The sequence below is a fragment of the Mixophyes fleayi genome, chromosome 5 (genome assembly GCF_038048845.1).
Source record: "Mixophyes fleayi isolate aMixFle1 chromosome 5, aMixFle1.hap1, whole genome shotgun sequence".
Classification (NCBI taxonomy): Eukaryota; Metazoa; Chordata; class Amphibia; order Anura; family Limnodynastidae; genus Mixophyes; species Mixophyes fleayi.
In genome coordinates, this window is record NC_134406.1 from 117194075 (window position 1) to 117214569 (window position 20495).

Below are 20495 nucleotides of genomic sequence, written 5' to 3' on the forward strand. Positions count from 1 at the left end.
TACACGGTACAGCAACCCATTATGCCAGGTCACACTCCCTACCTTCATCGCTGGAAGGCTGCCGTCAGCCTGGCGCCTCATGCCTTCCAGTGAGGGATCAGAGAGCTATGCTGCTCTGAACTTTTTCCTGCGGCCCTCCCTATCATCTAAGTCAGGATTTGCTGCAGAGTCGTCTATGTTGGGGTAACTAGGGTCAGTCAAATTGTAGTCAGTCAAAGGGGTGTCACTGTGGTCAGCTGTAATCACCGCTGGAGCTGGCATACTGTTCGGGACAGGAGCATCACTGGGCACCCCCACAAGATCAGGTTGGCAAGAGACAACATCATTTGCGTTGCTAGGGGACGTAGTCTTTCCAGAGGCAAAGGGCTGGCTGTTTCCTGAAGAAATAGCAGATGTGGTCTTTTCCTCTGGGCAGGCTGAAGCTGTGTTTGCAGGTGATGACTGTTGTCTAGCAGCTGTGGTCTTTTCCTCTGGGCTGGGCTGTGCAGGTGTAGATCCTGAAGATTGTAGCTTAGCAGCTTGGCTCCGGGTGATAGTGTTGAGAAATGCGGTCACAATTCCACCCCCAATATTGTTGCCCAAACTCACATCAGTTCGGAGGCCATCCATAACGGCAACATCTCGTAACTCCTGGCCATCTCCCCAGTCTAAATACACCCTTGCTACAGGCACTTCTTTTTCCAGTCCATTTTCCACAGTAACCTTGGCTTTTGCGATCCTGCAATACTGCAGCAGGATCAATGAGATGGGGACTCAAAACAGTAATTGAGGCCCCTGAGTCTCTTAGTCCTTCACCCTGCAGGGGTCCCACTTGGACCGGCTGCAGGTTTCTCCACATGTTTTTGGGCGGTCTTTTGGATGCACAGGTGATTCTCTCCGCTGAGTCACATTCAAACACGCCACACTCCATTGGGCTGGCAGGGGTGGAAACAGTCTCTAATGGCTCACCTTCGCCAGTTAAGCAAGTTAGCCGGGCCCCAGGACTTGGATTAGTGGCACGAGTCTGGGGTGCTGGGGCTGTGGGACACAGTGGTAGCAGTTACTCTCCAGCCTGGGCTCCGATGGTCTCTGAAAGCTCCCAGGGACAGGGCGGGACAGTGGCTGGCGAGGAGTACCCGAAGGTTTAGCTATGTGCTTTTAGGGGTGAGTAGAAGAGGGTTGTCCCCTTGTTTACACAGTTCTTTGGGGTTAGCTGTTAGCCTGGCGCTTCTGCCAGTGTGGCCTTACTGCCAAATACTGATCCGCTAGCTGTGCGGCTGCTTCCAGGGTGCTTGGCTTTCGGTCCAGCACCCATTCTGTCACCTCTGGTGCACACCGTTGGTGAAACTGCTCTTGGCACATCAAGTCTTTTACCTCATCAATGGTCTGGGCACCTGCCCCGCTCATCCACTTCTTAGCAAACTTCCGCAGAAGGTTGGCAAACTCCTCATGAGTGGCGTGGAAGACCTTTGTAAAGTCCCGGAGCTTCAGACGATAGGTCTCTGGGGTAATAGTATACCGTTTAAATAGTGCCCTTTTCACTATATCATAGTCCGCACAGTCCTCTGTGGGCACCCCACGGTAGGCCTCCACTGCACGTCCTTGCAGTGTGGGCATCAGATGCTTAACCCATTCCTCTCTGGGTACAGCGTGTAACCTGCAGGTCCTTTCAAATACCTGCAGGTGCTCATCAATATTCCCAATACAGTCCTCAAATTTAGGGCAAGGTAAAGATAACAGTCCCGATCCTCTAGAGGGCACCTCCCCCCTGGGCTGCATGGCTGGTGCTCTTCCCTCTTGGCGCCATGCCTCGATGACCTGTGCCCGCTCAGCTGCAAATGTATTGTCTCCTAAGGCCGCCAGCTGGATCTTTAGCCTGGCAGCCCTGCGCTCATGATAGGATAGAGGGGCTGGTTGTGCGGGTGAAGTATGCTGGTAGATGTCTCTGCGGGCTGTTGAGCAGGGATCTCTGCTGTCTGGGCATCTGGGGTACCTAGCTCCCAGTCGTCAACTGGGCCCCTGCCTTGGCCACTGCCGCCATCAGTTTCCTCCACCTGGGTACCATGCTGTCGGTGTCATTCCTTCAGTGCATCTCTCATATCCGCCCTGTTTGGCGAATGGCTGATGTCAATGCACTAGGCACTGCACAGAGTCTCGAGATCCGCCCTGGACACGTTGGTGTAATCAGACATCCTGTGCATTCTTCTGGCTACAGTTATTCCTCTCCTGAATAACTCGGCTTTCCTGATTGGTTCACGTAAAGCCGTCTGCAGTTATCCCACCGTTTGCCTCCAGAAATCTGTGACAGGATCTGGGAACCGGCGGGGCTTACTTTGCCACCGTTCCTTTTCCTTATCTCAAATGCGCCCTTTTGCCGCAGTAGGAGGGGCTTACAATGCTGCCACCACTGAGCTCCTTCTATGGCACTCAGAACCACGTTCCTTCTGGGTAACTGATGCTGCTAGTGTACCTCGTTGCTGGTGTACCCGGGCTGGTACTCCTGACCTCTCACTATAGATCAGGTTTGCTGTGGATGGATCTTCCCCTGGCCTATCACACTAACTAGGGCTGCATGGGTAGCAGGCAGAGCGGTGGCACTGGAAAAGCTTGGGTCCAAACCTCAGACAGCTGGAGAACGGATTAGATTTTGGGTCTAATCTGCAGATCACAGAAATATGGAAGATGTTTTAAAGCAGGACTTGAAGCAAGATGTTTGTTTGCTCTCACACTGGAAGGTACCAGTGTGATCAGGTCAGATGAAAATCAGAAGAATACATTTCAGTGTACAAGTCAGTGCATTTTATACAGATTTGGACACAGGCTATTTTTAGAATTAGGAAATAACCCCGTTTACCAAAACATGCATTGCAAAGCCACTAATATTTATACTTAGCTATGAAATTCTTAAAAACCTTGCTGTGATTTCCTGGATCTTATTTCAGAGGCAGGAGACCCACTAGCATGCTAAATGGTCTGACTGGCATGAATACTTCAGACAGTCGCCGAATACACATTCCCACAGAACAACAAAAAACCCAAAACAAGCCACTTCCCCACATCGCAATACACCAAAGGCTTGGTAAACACAGGCTCCTTGTATCAGATATATACATCAGATATAGACATATTCTATAGCAAGGTTAAACAAGAGACTAATTTCTTCCCCTGGTCTCAGAAATAACGATTTCCTATCTCACAATATATACAATATCAAAAACAAGTGCACATGCAATTATATAAATAAGCGCCCTGCACTATTTGCTTTAAATAAATTTATACCAAAAGTTATTTATAAGTGATCCAGTCACAGGCATGTCCTAGATCAACTTTAAATTTCAGTGTAAAAATAAAGCTATCAAGTATTTTTGTGCTACATGAAAAATTAAATTTTCTTTTGGAAAAACCATGTTACAATGCAAGGAGTGCAAATTAGTTTATTGTATCTTTACTTTCCTTAATGAATCAGGCCGTTTATGATTTATATTTGTGTATATTTTCATCCCTTTAATTTTTTTGCTGTTATTGTTTTTTATTTTATATAAATAACTCAATAATCACTAAACTTTACCAGCGCTTCACTTGTAGATGCAGCCTAATCGGTTTCAAACATAAACAAACATAAACATACACCAGTTTATCAATAAACATAAATACCAAAAGAATTATGAAACCCCTTTAAAGCGGTTTCATAATTTTTTGGGTATTTATTTTTATTTTATTTATTTTATAAGTCATTTATATTTTTATTATGTCCAAAAGCTCTGTACCTTTTTATATTAAATTTAAAATTTAATACATTTGGGGCTAGATTTACTAAGCTGCGGGTTTGAAAAAGTGGGGATGTTGCCTATAGCAACCAATCAGATTCTAGCTTTCATTTATTTAGTACCTTCTACAAAATGATAGCTAGAATCTGATTGGTTGCTATAGGCAACATCCCCACTTTTTCAAACCCGCAGCTTAGTAAATCTAGCCCTTGACCTTGTTACTCAAATTCATAACCCTTTTAGGAAGAGAAGTATTGCTTGGCTGTCTTAAACCCTTTGACTGCTTGATTGTGTTAACCTTTTGAAAGATAGAGTATGAAGTGTTAATGCCTTTGGCTAAAAAAGTGCATGGTGTGTGCCAGTTTGTATATTTGTGTAATAGGGTTCTATTGCCTTAATACCATAGGTGGTTGCAGCCATTATTTTGGGTGTATGTGAGAACTACTTTGGGATTTGATCAGTAACCTGTGTGATAGGTGAGTAGACTAAATGTTGATATATTGTTTAAACCTTTGCTGTAGTGGCCAAGCCACAGATCTGGTGAGTGCATTCGTAGGAATACCTCCCAACTCTCCTGATTTCAATGGGACAGTCTTGAATCGCGAGCCTTAAAAAGTGCAGGGCTTGTGTAAAAATGGGCGGTGTTATTAGTATAGTGTGGTTGTTTGTGGGGTTAGGCAGATCGAATGTGGGGCTTATTTTGTTTTGATTCATATATGTGTGTTAGGTTGTTGCAAGCAAGAAATATGAGGCAATTGTTACCTAAACAATACATTTATTGAATTAGTTCAATATGTATGGGCAATTAATGGAGATATCACAAAAGTAGGATAGGAACTTAGCAGATATCCATACAGGCAAGGCAATATTATGTGATCAGGCACAATAATAACAATGCTGTAGTTTACTGACCAGATTGTAAACCACAGAAAGTCACTGGTACAAATAATAAAATTGTAAATGTGGCATGTGCAAAGGTTTGGGCACTCTGTCAGTTAGGTCTCAGAAACAGATCTTTTGGCAAATATATATCTTTTTGTAGCCAGCTAGGTCTTTCAGATTTTTTTTCCACTTTTCCTTGCAGGACTCTTCTCGCTCAAAAAACATTTTTAAGTGTCCTTGCATGCTTTGTATTAGATCCCCTTCCAGTTTGTCATTAATGTTTTATTCTGGGGACTGTGAAAGCCATTCCAAAAGCATATTCTTTTGCCCCAGTAAATACATCATGGTTGATTTTGAAGTATCTTTTGTATTGCCATTTGCTGAAATGTACAACCTCTTTTCAACTTTAATCTCTTCACTGACTCTGGGACATAAGCTTCTAGGTTTTGTTAATATTTTGTTCAATTAATTTATTTTTACCTGGACAGTATTTCCTGTGTCACTTGTTGCCTTACAACCCTGACGTACAATAAATCCACCCATGCTTTTAATGGTTGGCAAAGTAGTTCTTTCTTCAAATGCTTTGTTTTTTTTCTCCAAATATTTATTTTGTAGTTGTGGCCAAAATGTAACATTATGGTTTCATTAATCCACAGCATTTATGATGAGGTCGTAGCACAGGTTTCCTTCTGACAACTCTTCCATGCAAGTTATTTTTGTGTGAGCAATGCTGTAAATCAGGATTAATGAATCATGTGTAAGGGTGGCAAACTTTTTCACATGCCACGTTCACTGATTTTTTAAATTTGTTTTATTACATTTAGCAAAAAAATAATAATTGTGCATTAAAATGCGCATATATATCATGTTTAGCTTTTTAGCTTACAAGGCTTGTGTTAGCTTTTTATTACTTACAGATTTAATGAAACGTCATTTCATCAGACTCATACAACTCTGCATGCACTTTTTCTTTTCACCATTGTGCATATGTGTACTTTGGTAGTGCCACTACATATTGCTCTGTGACTACTGGACTATTGAGGTAATAGGAATGTTGTTGCAAAACAGATGTGTAAAGTGAATAGTGCGGCTTATTGGGCATAAGGAATCAAAAAGAGCATAAGGCACCACAGGCGTTGTATGTACAGGCTCAAATGTAATTATTATACTCACTCTTATATACCCATTCCTGCAGGTTTTGAACCCCCATGCAATCATATTTGCAGAGAGCAATATTATTTCTAGTGCATTTCCAATGAATACTCAAACGAGGTGATCAAGTTGGGTTATCAAACTATTCTATTTTTTTTTTTTAGTTACAAGGTTGTCTGTCAGCGCCATGTGATACCAGTTCACAGTTTGGGCCTGAGTCATTAAGGAGAGCAAAGCATAAAAAAGGAGCAACTTTGCACCTGGGCAGAAGCATGTGTCATTGGATGGGGGAGGTAAATTTAAAATGTGGGGACATATTTATAGCTGGGATAGGGCTGTGTCCTAGATCAACCATAAATTTCAGTGTAAAAAATTAAACTATCAGGTATTTGTGTTCTAGATTAAAAAACAGCCAGTGTTTTACTTATGTGCAAATAATAAACTGATTTGCAAGAACATATTTTAAATAAATATAGATAAAATTGTTTATTGATTTAATGATCACAACAAACTGTATTCTACCCATATTTAAGTTCAAATTTCATATATTACCTGCACTTTTCTAAAAACACTGGTATTCGTTAAATAAATAAATGATTGATTGATGTTATATTCATGCACATATAGATCTTGAGTATTATTTTATGTTTTCTATAGGTACCTCATGCTGCTACCAGGCAAAGGATAACTTAATGTGCCGTGATGTTTGTGAGCAGGTAAGTACTTGTTTTATTTTACAGTTAAAATTAACGTAATAGGAAATATGTTTATTTACTAAAAGAATAGCACACATAGTAGTTGTTTTCATATATAATTATTAACGTTTTCAGAGAATATTTAATAATTCACTTCAGGACCTGCCCCAGTGGAGTTTACAATCTATATTACCTTCCACAGGAACACACACGGGTTAATTTTGTCACAAGAAAGTTAACCTACCAATATGTTTTTGGAGTATGGGATGAAAACTGGTGCACCCATACGAAAACCCACACAAACACAGGGAGGATATACAAACTCCATACACATAGGGTCTGGTTGCGAGTGGAATGCAAGGGCAAGCATAACTTGTGATTTAAAAAGTTGCACACAAATGTATGCATATGTACTCCATATTCAGGGTTGAAGATGCATCCAGATCTGAATGAGTAGCAGATACATCCGCATGACAGACACACCCGTCAGACACTTACGTCCAACTTTTTGTGAATATATACAAAAAAACTTTTATTTTATACTGTATGTTGCGAACATAATTGCTATGAAGCCTAATTTAAAATGGAATAATCTAGTTGATAAAGCAGGAACGACTTTCTGACATGCTCAGAAAAAAATTAATGTTTTTATTTTTGCTGCATCATGCTCTGCAAATCCTAATCTATGGGAGAGTGACAACTAAGCGCCTCTAAGGAGTGGCAAGTGTCAAAAACTCGCAAGTTTGAATATACGTAGTTCCGTTTGTTCACTTTGAGTATGTACAGTCGTATGCCTCACTCTGAGTCAGACCCCTAGTGCTCTGATTGTAATCTAACCCACGGCCCCAGTGCTGTGTGGCAGCAATGGTAACAATTGTGTCACATGATAACTTCCATTAACAAAATGAAATCTATTTTAAGTTTGATTTATATAGTTGCTAACTAGCCTTATCAAATATACAGTAATATTTCTCTTATTGTGTGAATAAATTACATTTACCATTATCAGCTTATTGCTGCTGTGTCAGGCTTATTTTATTTCTATCATACCAGAGGTATTTTACATCTAATACACAAATGTAACCTTTACATGTTTACCTATATACTAGTAATATAATATTGCTGGTTAAGTAATCTTTAGTAGTTTAGTTTGCTTCTTGTCATATTGGGGGCTATTGACTAGGAAATGTGCAATCTTGCACAGTGTAAAGCTCCAAAATCACCAGGCAGACACTTGCTTTCATTAGTCTTCTTTGTATTTGATGGATCAAAGCTAATTGCTTGTTGATTGCTATGGATTACTATGCTGAACATGTCTGAATGTTAGTTAACACCTCACATAGACAAGAAAAAAAGTGCACTCACCTCTCATGACATGTAACAAGGGCTAGTTTTTAAACTCCCATAACAATGCCTTAAATAGGCTGGATGGACATCAACTAGGACAACATTAGGCAGAAGAGAAGAGGAAACTGTAGCAGGTCTTTACTGATGGTTTCACTGACACTAACCACTTAATCAAAGTAGTAGCTGTGTAATACCTTAATAAAGCTATGTTGGTTTTGAGTAAAAGTTTTGTATGATTGGCTAATTGGTAGAAATAGAAAACAGCATTTTAATTCCTGCTTTCCTATATAACCATGTTGCAACAATTGAGGCACAAAAGCGGAATTCTTTGACCAAAGAGAATGACAAAATAAGCCACAATCTAACTGCACATATAGCATATTGTATACTTCTATATAATCGTGAGCATTTTGTTAGTATAGCAGCAATACTGATAATGTATTAACCATATTGTTGAGTCTGATGAAATAATGAATTATAAACTTGACCTGTCACATGATTTTGACCTTTATCTGCTTCGTGTTAGGACATTAGCATGACATTTTTGATCTGTCAGTTGTTTTTCTTTTTTTTATAGATTTTGTCATCAAAAAGTGAGTCTCGTCAAAAACATTTGCTGCAGAGGGCACCAGATTATTGTCCATCATCTATGGTAAATCGTCTCCATATTGCTGTTTTTCGGCTAGAGAAATAACTTTGTTAGTAGAACATGTTTCTGTTGTTGAAGAACATCCCATGGTTTTAATTTTCAAAATATCTTCTAACATTTTGTTTGAAAGTGGTCTACATGAGACTTGTAGACCACTTTCTACAATAGAGAACACTACTTTACTCCCAAATTAACAGAAACAGCAAAAAGAGCTGTGTCAGAAGAATATAATGACATTCAGAACACTCATGCACAGTTTAATACTTCTTATGGAATTTTGTAGAAAACCTCAAACAGTTTTATGATATGTAACACCAGCGGGCCTTTTTATTATTCTGCAGCCATAAGGCAAATTTTCTATGGCCTCTTATCACAGCGATACAAACTCAATTCACCGCAATCTATTAATAAAACATTCCCAGTGTAGCTGAGTGATTTGTCTGGAATGTAGTCAGTGTTAAGACTTAACTTACGCTTCACTGGGTCAGTTTTCTGTTCCAGTATGTGAAAAAAATAATAAAATCAAAATATTAAAAGCAAATAGATAAAAATAGGAAAAAAAATATTTTAAAACTAGTGTCTTATAAAAAAAATATTTTTTTCATTATCTACTGCTATAGCCATCCTGAAATGACAATAGCAGAAGAAGGATTGTGGTGGTATTTGTACATCTGCAATCTTTGTTAAATAGGCGAGATCTGGCAAATCTTAAGGCCAGCAGGGGCTACCTCTGGTGATAGCAGTGCTATCGCTGGAGTTAACCACTTGATAGATAGAGGCCTTATCTCTACTGTACACCTCGGTTTTCGGCGGAGATGGGTCTTTTCTACATTTAAGAATTGTCACATGCCACATCCCCTGAAATTGTTGTATTTATCTTCCAAACTATACATTTCTTCCCCTACAATATGACCTATGCTGTATCAGTATAATGACAAAATGAAGAAACGATAACATATCATATCATATCATATAGTACTGAATATAATACATGAGTCATGAGAATACTTGTATAGACAGCAGTGAAATAAATCCTTACTTTGTCTCTCTCTGGCATCAAAGATCATCTATCTTTCACTATGGTGACTATTTTAAGGCATATGTGATCCGCGCCATAGAGTGAAAAAATGACAGCGATAAACATCAAACTATGGCGTCTATTTATCAAGACCCTGTTATATTGAAGATTTTCTATTGCTGTCTATCACATGGATAGAAAATAATAAGCCATGCAATTTATAAAAACAAAAATCTCACAGGGACAGCTGAGCCATGCTCGGCTCACTGGCGATACTGGCTGGTAAGAAGAGTCTTACCGCTCACCAGGCCAGTGCAGGGTTCCTACAGGCTTGCCAGCTCATGCATGCACACTGATACTGGAAGCCTGGAATTGGGCTTCCAGTTCCATATTTAGCAAAAAACCATGGCTATAGCAATAGAACTACAGTAGCATTAGTGATAATGAAGACTTATACGCCTCAGTCCTTTGTGAATAAGCTTCCCCATGTTTTACATGCATATGCTTCCCCATTAAATAGAGAGAGTCCCTTAATCCGGCGAAAGCAGGAGGCTTTTCACCTATTGCTAAATAGATCTGTAACTTTAAACGGTGGACTTCTCTGCTGCCATTGCACTACTGATTAAGTGCATGATTTTCTGTTGAGTCTTTAAATCATTGAAAACAGAACCTGTGCAGGCTCTGGTGACACCCTAGGCAGCTCATCTCTCCCACCATAGCAGCCAGAAGGTAGGTGATGTGTCCTCTGTTCCTCAGGCTGTGAATGTGGCACTGGCTATGAGATCGTAAGCAATTGTTATTATTATTATTTTTATTTATTATTATTATTATTATATTATTATTGTTATTATTCCTGTTATTATTCTTGCCTATTTCCATTGTCTTTATTACCTCTCCTTCTATTATTCTTTGCCTTCCATGCCCTAATTGGTTATTGTCCTCCATCTTGCTATTGTCTCCCTGCTTATTCTTACCTGTTATCCGCTGTCCTTACTATCTTACTGTTCTGCTATCATTCTTACCTGTCTTCATTGTCCTTATTATCTCACTGCACTGTTGTTCCATGCCCTCCATGCCCTAATTCGTTATTATCTTCCACCTTTTCATTGTCTTCCTGCCTTTGTTCTTACCTGTTTTTCACTGTCCCCACTATCTCACTGTTCTGTTACTCTCTCTCCCTACTATGCCTCCCCGCTCTCACTCCATACCCATACTCTCCCCCCGCCCTACCTCTCCCGTTCCTCCCCGCCATCCCCCGCGCGCTGCTCATCTTGCTAACCTCATCCCCATTTCCCCCCTCTCCTCTCCCCCTTTCTTCTGTGCCCTCTGGAATGCCAGATCCGTCCGCAACAAGCTGACTGCTATCCACGACCTCTTTCTATCCAACTCCTTTAACCTTCTTGCCGTTACTGAAACCTGGCTCTCCGATTCTGATACTACTTCCCCCGCTGCCCTCTCCTATGGTGGCCTCTCCTTCACCCACTCCGCCAGGCCTGGTGCCCGCCCTGGCGGTGGAGTTGGCCTCCTCCTCTCCTCCACCTGTACTTTTCGTGTCATTCCCCCTGAACCCTCCCTCTCCTTCTCCTCTTTTGAAGCTCACTCCATCCGCCTCTTCTACCCCATCCATCTCCGCGTCACTGTCATCTACCGCCCCCCTGGCCCCACCTCCCTCTTCCTTGACAACTTTGCTAGCTGGCTTCCTCACTACCTCTCCTCCGATCTCCCCTCGATCATTCTCGGTGACTTTAATATCCCCATCGACAACCCCACCTACCCTGCTTCCAGCAAACTGCTCACCCTCTCTTCCTCCCTTGGTCTCACCCAATGGACCTCCTCCTCTACCCACTGCCTTGGTCACTCCCTTGATCTTGTCTTCTCCTACCTATGTAATCTCTCCGACTTCTCCATCTCTCCCTTTCCTCTATCTGACCACCATCTCCTCTCCTTCTCTCTCTCCTCTTCTCCTGCTCCCCTCCCCCTGCCCAAACCTACTCTGTCCATACGCAACCTCGATGCTCTTGACCCTGCCTCTCTGTCCTCCTCTCTCGATACCCTCCTTTCTCCCCTTTCCTCCCAGGCCTGCCCCAACCAAGCGGTCTCCCTCTACAATCACACCCTCACCTCCGCTCTGGACGCGGTCGCCCCTGCCCACTCCGTCCACCCCCGCTGCTCCAAACCCCAACCCTGGCACTCCAAATTTACCCGCTTCCTCCAAAAATGCTCCCGTTCCGCCGAACGTCACTGGAGAAAATCCCGCTCCCTGGCTGACTTCCTCCACTTTAAATTCATCCTTTCATCCTACAGCTCTGCCCTCTCACTCACTAAACAATCTTTCTTTAAATCCCTCATCTCTTCCCAGTCCTCTAACCCCCGCCGCCTCTTTGCCACCTTCAGCACTCTCCTGGCCCCCTCCTCTCCCCCCACCCCCTCCTCCCTGACTGCCTCTGATTTCGCCTCCTTCTTCTCCTCTAAAATCGAGGCCATCCGACTTGAAATCTCCTCCTCCACTCTCTCTTCCACCCCTCCCACTCTTCTGTCCTCCCCCCCCAACCACCTTCCCCTCCACTCCTTCCGTCCCACCACCGGCGAGGAAGTCCACTCTCTCATTTTATCCTCCCCCCCACTACCTGCCACCTGGATCCCATCCCCTCCCACCTTCTTCGCTCCCTTTCCCCCACCACCTGCTCCCACCTCGCTCACCTCTTTAATCTCTCCCTCTCCACTGGCATCTTCCCCTCCTCCTTCAAACATGCTCTCGTATCCCCCATTCTTAAACCTAATCTCGACCCCACTTCTCTCTCGAACTATCGCCGCATATCTCTTCTCCCTTTTGCCTCCAAAATTCTCGAGAGGCTCGTCTGCAGCCGTCTCACCTCCTACCTTTCTGAATACTCCCTCCTTGATCCTCTCCAGTCTGGTTTCCGCCCCCTCCACTCCACTGAAACTGCCCTGGCTAAAGTCACCAATGACCTCCTCTCTGCAAAAGCCAGGGGCCACTTCTCCCTTCTCATCCACCTTGACCTCTCTGCAGCCTTTGACACCGTTGACCACCCCCTCCTCCTTCACACCCTCGTCTTTCGGCCTCTCCGGCCCAGTCCTGTCCTGGTTCACCTCTTACCTTACTCACCGTTCCTTCTCTGTCACCACCTCTGGGTCTCTCTCCCCCCCATCCACCTTTCAAGTCGGGGTCCCTCAGGGCTCTGTTCTGGGACCCTTACTCTTCTCTCTATACACCTCCTCCCTGGGTGAACTCATCAGCTCCTTCGGCTTCAGCTACCACCTTTACGCTGACGACACTCAACTATACCTCTCCTCTCCTGATCTCTCTCCCTCCCTCCTCTCTAGGGTGTCCACCTGCCTCTCTGCCATCTCCTCCTGGATGTCCTCTCGATTCCTAAAACTTAACCTTGCCAAAACTGAGCTCATAGTTTTTCCTCCCTCTCATACCCCATGCCCTTCTGACCTCTCCATCACTGTCGACAACACCTCTATCTCCCCTGTCCCCCAACTTCGCTGCCTTGGTGTCATCCTCGACTCCTCTCTCTCCTTTGGCCCCCACATCCTCTCTCTTGCTAAATCCTGCCGCTTCCAGCTGCACAACATCGCTCGCATCCGGCCGTTCCTCTCCCAAGATGCCACCAAATGCCTTATCCACTCTCTGATCATCTCCCGCCTGGACTACTGCAACCTCCTCCTCACTGGCCTCCCCCACTCTCATCTCGATCCCCTTCGATCCGTCCTTAACGCTGCAGCTAGGCTTATTTTCCTCTCTCGCCGCTCCTCTTTTGTCTCCCCCCTCTACCTAGCCCTTCACTGGCTTCCATTCCCCTTCAGAATCCTCTTTAAGCTCCTCACACTCACCTACAAGGCCCTCGCCAACTCCACTGCGCCCTACATCTCCACCCTCCTCTCTATTCATGCTCCATCCCGCCCTCTCCATTCTGCCTCTGACCGTCGCCTCTCTTCCCCCCTTATAACCTCCTCCCACGCGCGTATCCAAAACTTCGCCCGCGCTGCCCCCCTCCACTGGAACAAGCTCCCTCCCTCCATCAGAACTTCCCCTAATCTGTCCAGCTTCAAACGGGCCCTAAAAACCCACCTTTTTCTTAAAGCCTTTCTGTCTCCCACTTAACTTCCTACCTTATCTTCTGCCTCTGTCCCCCTACTCTCCCTCTCTCCCCTGCGTCTCTCTGTCTGTCCACCCCTCCCCTTAGATTGTACGCTCCTCTGAGCAGGGCCATCTCTCCTCCTGTTTCCACCACTTCTAACTCTGCTCTCCAGCTACTTAGCCCTCCTCCTCGAGGGTCCTCCACCCCACGTCCACTCTCGCTCCCTCCTCCCCCCTGGGGGTCTCCCTGTCTTCCGCGCCCTCCTTCTTGGGCCCCGTCGTTTGCGGATCCTCCCTCCTCCTTCCCCGCCCTCTCTAGCTGTGCATTGAGCGAACTGAGTTGCTGTGTTTACTGTACTGTGCTGTCTCCCATTGTATTGTGATTTTGTTTGTCTCTGTACGGCGCTGCGGATGCCTTGTGGCACCTTATAAATAAATATCAACAATAATAATAATAATAATTGTCATACCAAGTGGGATACTTAAAACTGACATTAAGGAGCAGCAGCCGGCACCTTCACAGGTAAAATGCTAGCGGCTGCTTATTCACCATGTCTTCAAAAGGCACTCCATATGGAGGCATTAAAAACACTGATTGAGTGACATAATGTTACTTATTCAAGTGTTTTAGGTTCCTCCAGCCATTGGCACCCAAGGGCCAGAAATGATTGTAAATATATGTGACCCCCCATCTGCAGGCTTACAACAAATTGGTGCTGCCCGCAGACTTCAACAACATGGTGAAAAGTCTAGTGATCTATCTGAATCTCCCAGCAGTCTAGGCTGCTGGGGGGAGGAGGAAAATGCGGATGGTGGAGGAAGCCCAAGGAGTCCACCAGCGTCAATCTGCAGACCTGAGAGTATAAGTAGGAGCTGATCCACAGAGAAAGGGGAGCATTAATCGTGGGTGTGAGTAGAGTAGGTGTAGGAGAGTGTTGCAGGAGAGTCTGAGCAGAGCAGACAGGCTAGTCTTAGTCCTGCTACTGAGTAGGGTTGCAGAACCATGGTGAGCTAGTCCTAGTCCTAGTTGCTAAAAGTGTCCAGCTTCAGGGGAACTGTGGCAGTATCACTTATAAATAACTTATTTGTGGTTGGATAATGTAGAAATAATTTATTGGAGAAATATATTTCAATTAGTGGTACAGGCACCAATGTGTATTGCAAATGCACTTATCGTGTTACATTGGGATGTGCTTTGTATGGAAATATCTTGTTTGGGGTTGTAACTTTTCTTTGGGAATTCCCATGTTAACAATAGAATGGAGGGGATGTGTTTTTGAAACTGTCTAGAGACAGGTAAACTCATGCTAATTAGCCCTGTTCATTTCAGTGGCCAACACGTTTGTTTAACCTGTATACACAACAGTGTGGCACTGCCTTCCTGTCTGGTGTGGCTGCATCTCAGATAATGCAAGCAGCAAGTTTTAGCATATAACAGAGTAGTGTAAATATTGTTATCTTTGCATTGCATGTAAATCAATGTTTGGGAAAAAATATTGTATCCTGATACTAAAAATAACTCTGGGGAGGATCAGGGGGCGGCTTTATCCCCTGCCAGAAGTTATGTCAGAACTGTATAAAAAGTGGGCTGTTTCAGCATGTAATGTTTATACCATCTGTACCTTTCTGGATGTCACTAGTACCTTCATCTAGTGACTGTGAATTATCCTTGTGTCACGGTTCAAATACAAGTGCAGCTCAGGAGCCAGGAATGAGGTGGAAACACACAAAGTTTATTGCTGAATACTGAATATACAGGAATATGCAGGAATAAATACCTGGTAAATGGCTGATGAAGGTAAGTGGTAATATGGTGAGATCCAGGCAGCATAAAACCAAAAGCACAGCAGAGGAAAGGAACAACAGGATGGGACAACAATAACCAGCAATGAATGCTGGGAGAGACAAGTATAAGAAGGACACACCCAGGTGCAAGGAATAATTAGTGAACAGGAAGGTTAACTCTTAAAGCACAATAGGCAGGCACAGTTGCAGCACCTCTGATCAGAGGTACTGCTGCTAACACATAAAATGAACACAAATAATAAAGTCTGATAGTCCAGGAGGCAGGAGCTGCCAGGCAAAGCAGTATGCTGAAGGCAGATCATGACACCTTGTTAGGACTACCTGAGCTAATAAAACATGATTTTGCTTCAAGAACCTGCTTTGACGACTACTTACTCTACTGTAAATTACTTTGACCAACAGATTAGATCCAAATCTAATCTAATCTGTTCTCCGGTTGTTCTGAGGTGGACCCAGCATTCCAGTACCAACATTTTGCTCGCTACCAGCAGCTCTGGCCAGGGGGAACCATCCACAGCAACCCTGATCTGAAGGCAAGAGGTCAGGTATACCAGTCCAGGTGTACCAGCAAGGGGGTACCCTAGCAGCGAGAGTTACCCAGAAGGAAGCGGTTCTAGGTGCTGGTGTAGGAGCCTAGTGGTGGCAGCAGGTTCCTCCTATTGCAACAGGAGGGACAGATTTGGGATAAAGAAAGGGGATGGTGGCAAAGAAAGCCCAGCAGGACCCCAGCGACAACAGACAGAGTGGCAAAGGCGGTCCATCCTGTCACAGGAGCATTTCACAAGGGACCTGTGCCAGCGAGCCTTCAAATAAACCCTGTAAAAAGTTATTATTGTGGGAATACAAAGCTAGTCCCTAGCCAGAGAGGGAATTTCCTAATCTGGGTGCATTGTGGGTGAGCAGAGAGGGCTGCAAGCAAATGGAGTTTTGGTCCCATTAGATTGCTGCTGCAACCTGTCAAGAGTCCTTCATCCACATTGACAGATTAGTGTGCTCATTCATTTAAACACTTGCACATGCTGCAAAGAGACTGAGAGAGAGTGTAATTTTCTACTATTGTGTTTTATATACTTATTTTAAGGGTTGTTCTACATCAGTTTGCTTGATTCAAGTTTATTTCTATTGTCAGTTTAATTTACCTCAGTTAATTTGCTGTTTGCTGCTTATTTGATTTTTATCAGAGAAAGGTCATTCCTGACAGGCAACCAGGTTTATTTTGGGCATGGTGTTGTCTGTAACGAGTCATTACATGCATACCTTCCATTTGTAGAGAGGTGTATCTTATAAGTAGAGATTGATAAGTGCTTTCTAATTGTGATTGAGAGTTGTATTGAAAATTAAACTATCTATTGCATTTTGTAGGTTATATCTGTGTATGATGTGCCATCTGCTAAATTCACATACATTTTTCAATCACCCCTTGTTACAAGCCACGGCGCTACGCCACATCCTGGCGTGATCTAACAGCCAGGCACGTGCATTAGTTTCAATGCACTGTTATTCTTCCTTGGGCTCATCTTTGTGGCTTAGAGTAGGAGGGTTTAGGGACATCCTCCAACATCAGGGAGAGCTCTCCTATGATTTAAACTGGTTCATTTATATGTGCATACATGTTTCTGGTTTATGTTATTATCTATGCCAGTTCTAAGCTAGTAATTAATTAGCAGCCTGCTGACCTGCTCATGTCTGTTTGTTGGACCCAGTCCTTTGGATACTTTGCCTGTTGGATTTTCCTGTTGTGACCTTCTGCTTGGACTTTGGACTCTGCCTGTTTGCCCGTGACCCTGACCCTTTGGCCTGTACCTTGGACTCCGCTACTTTGCCTGTGACCCTGAACTTTTGTGTGTTTACTGACTACTCTGCTTGCTTGTGACCCTTGACCTTGACTACCATCTGACTATCCGCTGCCATCTATTCAGTCTCCTGGCCTGGCGCTACGGGCCTGTATTACCAACTCACACTACGCCTGGAGTTAAGTCCTGGGGGCATCTGAGTACTGATGAACATTTAAAGCTCTAAGGGAAAGGCGGCTGCTCTAGGCGAAGACCTCCGCTATCTTGTTCTGTGAGTTGGTGATCAGACCGTCAGCCTAACACCCCTTACTTTAAATAAATGAACCAAGGTGATGTTTACATATATGTTGTGTTATCCCGGAGAGGTCTGTGTGGGTTGGGTTCTCCCAAGTTGTACCCTTTTAATACAGCTATCTACATCTCACAGTATGCAGCCTAGAGACTTGGGTGGCGACACTGCTCTGCAAAGATTGGAATTAAGCCATAGAATTAGTGACTGCCATAGCAAAATTCACTTAGTCACTTTGGAAAAAAGATTGTGGAGCAATTGGGGAGAAATCTACAAGGTATAGAATACAGGAGATTGAGAACTTTTTCTGGGACTAAGCTTTCCAGGCCGGGAAAGAGGAATTTGACTTTTAGAAAGATGTGGTGTACATTGAAGAGTGAAAATGTCCAATGCTGGTAAAGTGCCAGAGAATATTGGAATGTCTGAGAGACCCAGTTCTGGGGATCATGAAAGCTGTCTAGAGGAGGTAGCCACAAGCAGCTACTCATGATTAGCTGGAAGCACTAGAGATATAGTTTGAAGTGTAAGAAGATGCGACTGATCTTCTATACAAGATAAGAAAATACCTTTCAAGAGTCAAAGGAGAAGTTAATTGCATATTTGTACAGATGGATGAATTGATACACCAGGTGCTAAGGAAGGCAAACATTGTGACAACTGATGTAGCTAGGATACAAATGAAGCAACTACTATGGGCAACATAGACACAAGAGCCAACCACTCAGAAGTTGCATGCTCTCTGATTGTCCGTCACCTTCCTTTACACAGTTACTGCGAGAGATCAAACAGAAGGAGTTCACAAGAGAATCCCGAGAACGGGTGGTAAAAAAAAGTGGGAGCTCTTGATCCGATGCCTGAGGCCTTTTCAAGAGAAAAAGCAATGTTGCAGATTATCGCCAAAGATAGCAAAGGTATTGGCAATGAGAGCAGAGGAGAAAAGTAGGCTTTGAGAACTTGGGGGCCAGCCTGTCTGAAATCCAAGTATCGCCAGAACAATTTTGGAGACAGGACATGCGTGAGCAAAAAAGTGGGGGATGCTATGTCTGCGGGAAAGAAAGGTACATAGCATGTAAGTGTCCTAAACGATGGACCTCAGAGAAGTGAACATCCTTACAAAGAACAAATAAAAAAGGTAGTATATTGTTCAGGGGCACACTAGGATGTAATACAATGTTAAATCTTTATTGTTAATTTATTAAAATGTATTATCCCTGATTCTTAGACAATTACATATTTAAAAAAGGAAGATATAAAATCAATTCTATTGTGCTCTTGAAATATAACGTGAATTAATGTGAAATAAAATGAAAGTATACAATGCCAATGCCAATATTGTTTACACTTGTTGTATTCCATTATATTTGGTAAATATTTTTATTGTATTTATTGATTTCAAGGCTCCATAAAAATATTGACTGTTGGAAAAAACAGTCTGTTTTTTAATCAATTCTATTTTCAGTAGTGCCTTTAGTCAGTTTCTGTTTAGCTGGGTTCAGAGTGGCTGTTAAAGTCTATAATTTGACCCTAAATCATGTATGCAGAGACTCTTTTCCTTATTCACTCTATAATTAGCAAAACTTTGGTTGAATTGTTGTTTGTCCTATATTGGATTGATTAATTATTGAGGAATACAATTGAAGGATATGTGTTTCACTGCTGTCATTTTGTGTGTGTAGACCTTTCATTTAATTACTGCACCACCCATTTTGTATTACAGAGTGCAAATGGGAGTTGTAAATTTCCCTGTTATTCATTTCAGTCACACATTCTATTAACTCAAACTCCTGCCTATGATGGCAAGGTGTCACAGAGGTGACTTTAGTTCCTGCAAGTATTGGCTCAGCTAGTCAAGGAGGCGCGGAGTCTAACACGCCGCCGGTATTTACCAGGGACCCCCGCAAGGGAGTTTGGACTTCGCGGCGAGCGACGTGCAGGTCGCGGCCCTCCCAGGTAGCTACTTGCGAGGAAAGGGCAAATCCGTAGACGTACAGGCCGAGTCAGAACCAAGCGGGGAGATAAGGTACAAATTCAGGAGGCAGAGGATAGTCAGCAGGCCGGGGTCAAACCGAAGTAGTAATGCAGGACACAGGGAGAATCCAAAGGCGAGGTCAGGAAGCCGGGTCAGTAACAGGAATCAATAGGATGTATACAAGTAGAATGTATAGCTGGAACGCTGGAGGCTAGATAACTAGTTGCTCTGGCATCCTAGTGATGTCAGAGCAGGATATATATAGGAGGTCCTTCATGCTCATTGGTGGACAGTGATTCGGCGGTCAGACAGCTGGCCGCCGACAGGAAGCTTCAGCAGCGCGTCCCGTTGTCATGGCGACGGGCGCGCATGCGCACACCGCCGCCGGAAGATGCGTCTCCGTTGCCTAGCAACGGGACGCTCAGGGAGAGTCAGACGTCCGTCCCTGCTTAGCGTGGAGGCGCGGGGACGGCGTCTGACAGTACCCCCCTCCTCACAATCGGAAGACCCATCTGGTAAAGAGCGCCGTTTAAGAAAGGCGGATAATAATCCTGGGGCATGCAAATATTCTTTAAAAACCCAAGACCTCTCTTCTGGACCAAAGCCTTTCCAATGTACCAGGTACTGTAACCGTCCTCGAAATTTACGTTCCTCCAGGATTTGACTAACCTCAAATTCGTCCCCCATAGTGGTTGGAATGGCATGAGGAACAGGGGTGACCTGGGAAAACTTGTTGAGTATCAGAGGTTTAAGGAGGGAAATATGGAAGGTGTTATGGATCTTCAGAGCCAGAGGAAGTTGGAGTCTAACCGTAACTGGGTTAATGATTTGAGTGACAGAGAAGGGTCCAATGGGGTGCCAGTTTCATGGAGTGAACCCGAAGTCTCAAATTCCTGGTGGACAACCAGACTTTGTCCCCAACCTGGAGGACTGGTACGACTCTTCTATGATTGTCAGCGGAAGTTTTATAATGACGTCCAGACTTGAGAAGATTCTGTTTGGTGGAAGCCCATAGTTTAGCCATATCTTGAGTCATAGCGT

The 20495-nt window shown here is 43.8% G+C and overlaps 1 protein-coding gene across 2 annotated transcripts in view; it reads left to right on the forward strand.

Annotated features, from left to right (window-relative positions):
- The window catches only part of RECK (reversion inducing cysteine rich protein with kazal motifs), a 205308-nt gene that overhangs the window by 35337 nt on the left and 149476 nt on the right, over nucleotides 1–20495 (forward strand). For both annotated transcript variants that reach the window (XM_075212752.1, XM_075212751.1), the window contains exons 2-3: nucleotides 6438–6496; nucleotides 8400–8474. In XM_075212752.1, coding sequence (XP_075068853.1) covers nucleotides 6438–6496; nucleotides 8400–8474 — 134 coding nt within the window. The remainder of the gene's footprint in view (nucleotides 1–6437; nucleotides 6497–8399; nucleotides 8475–20495) is intronic.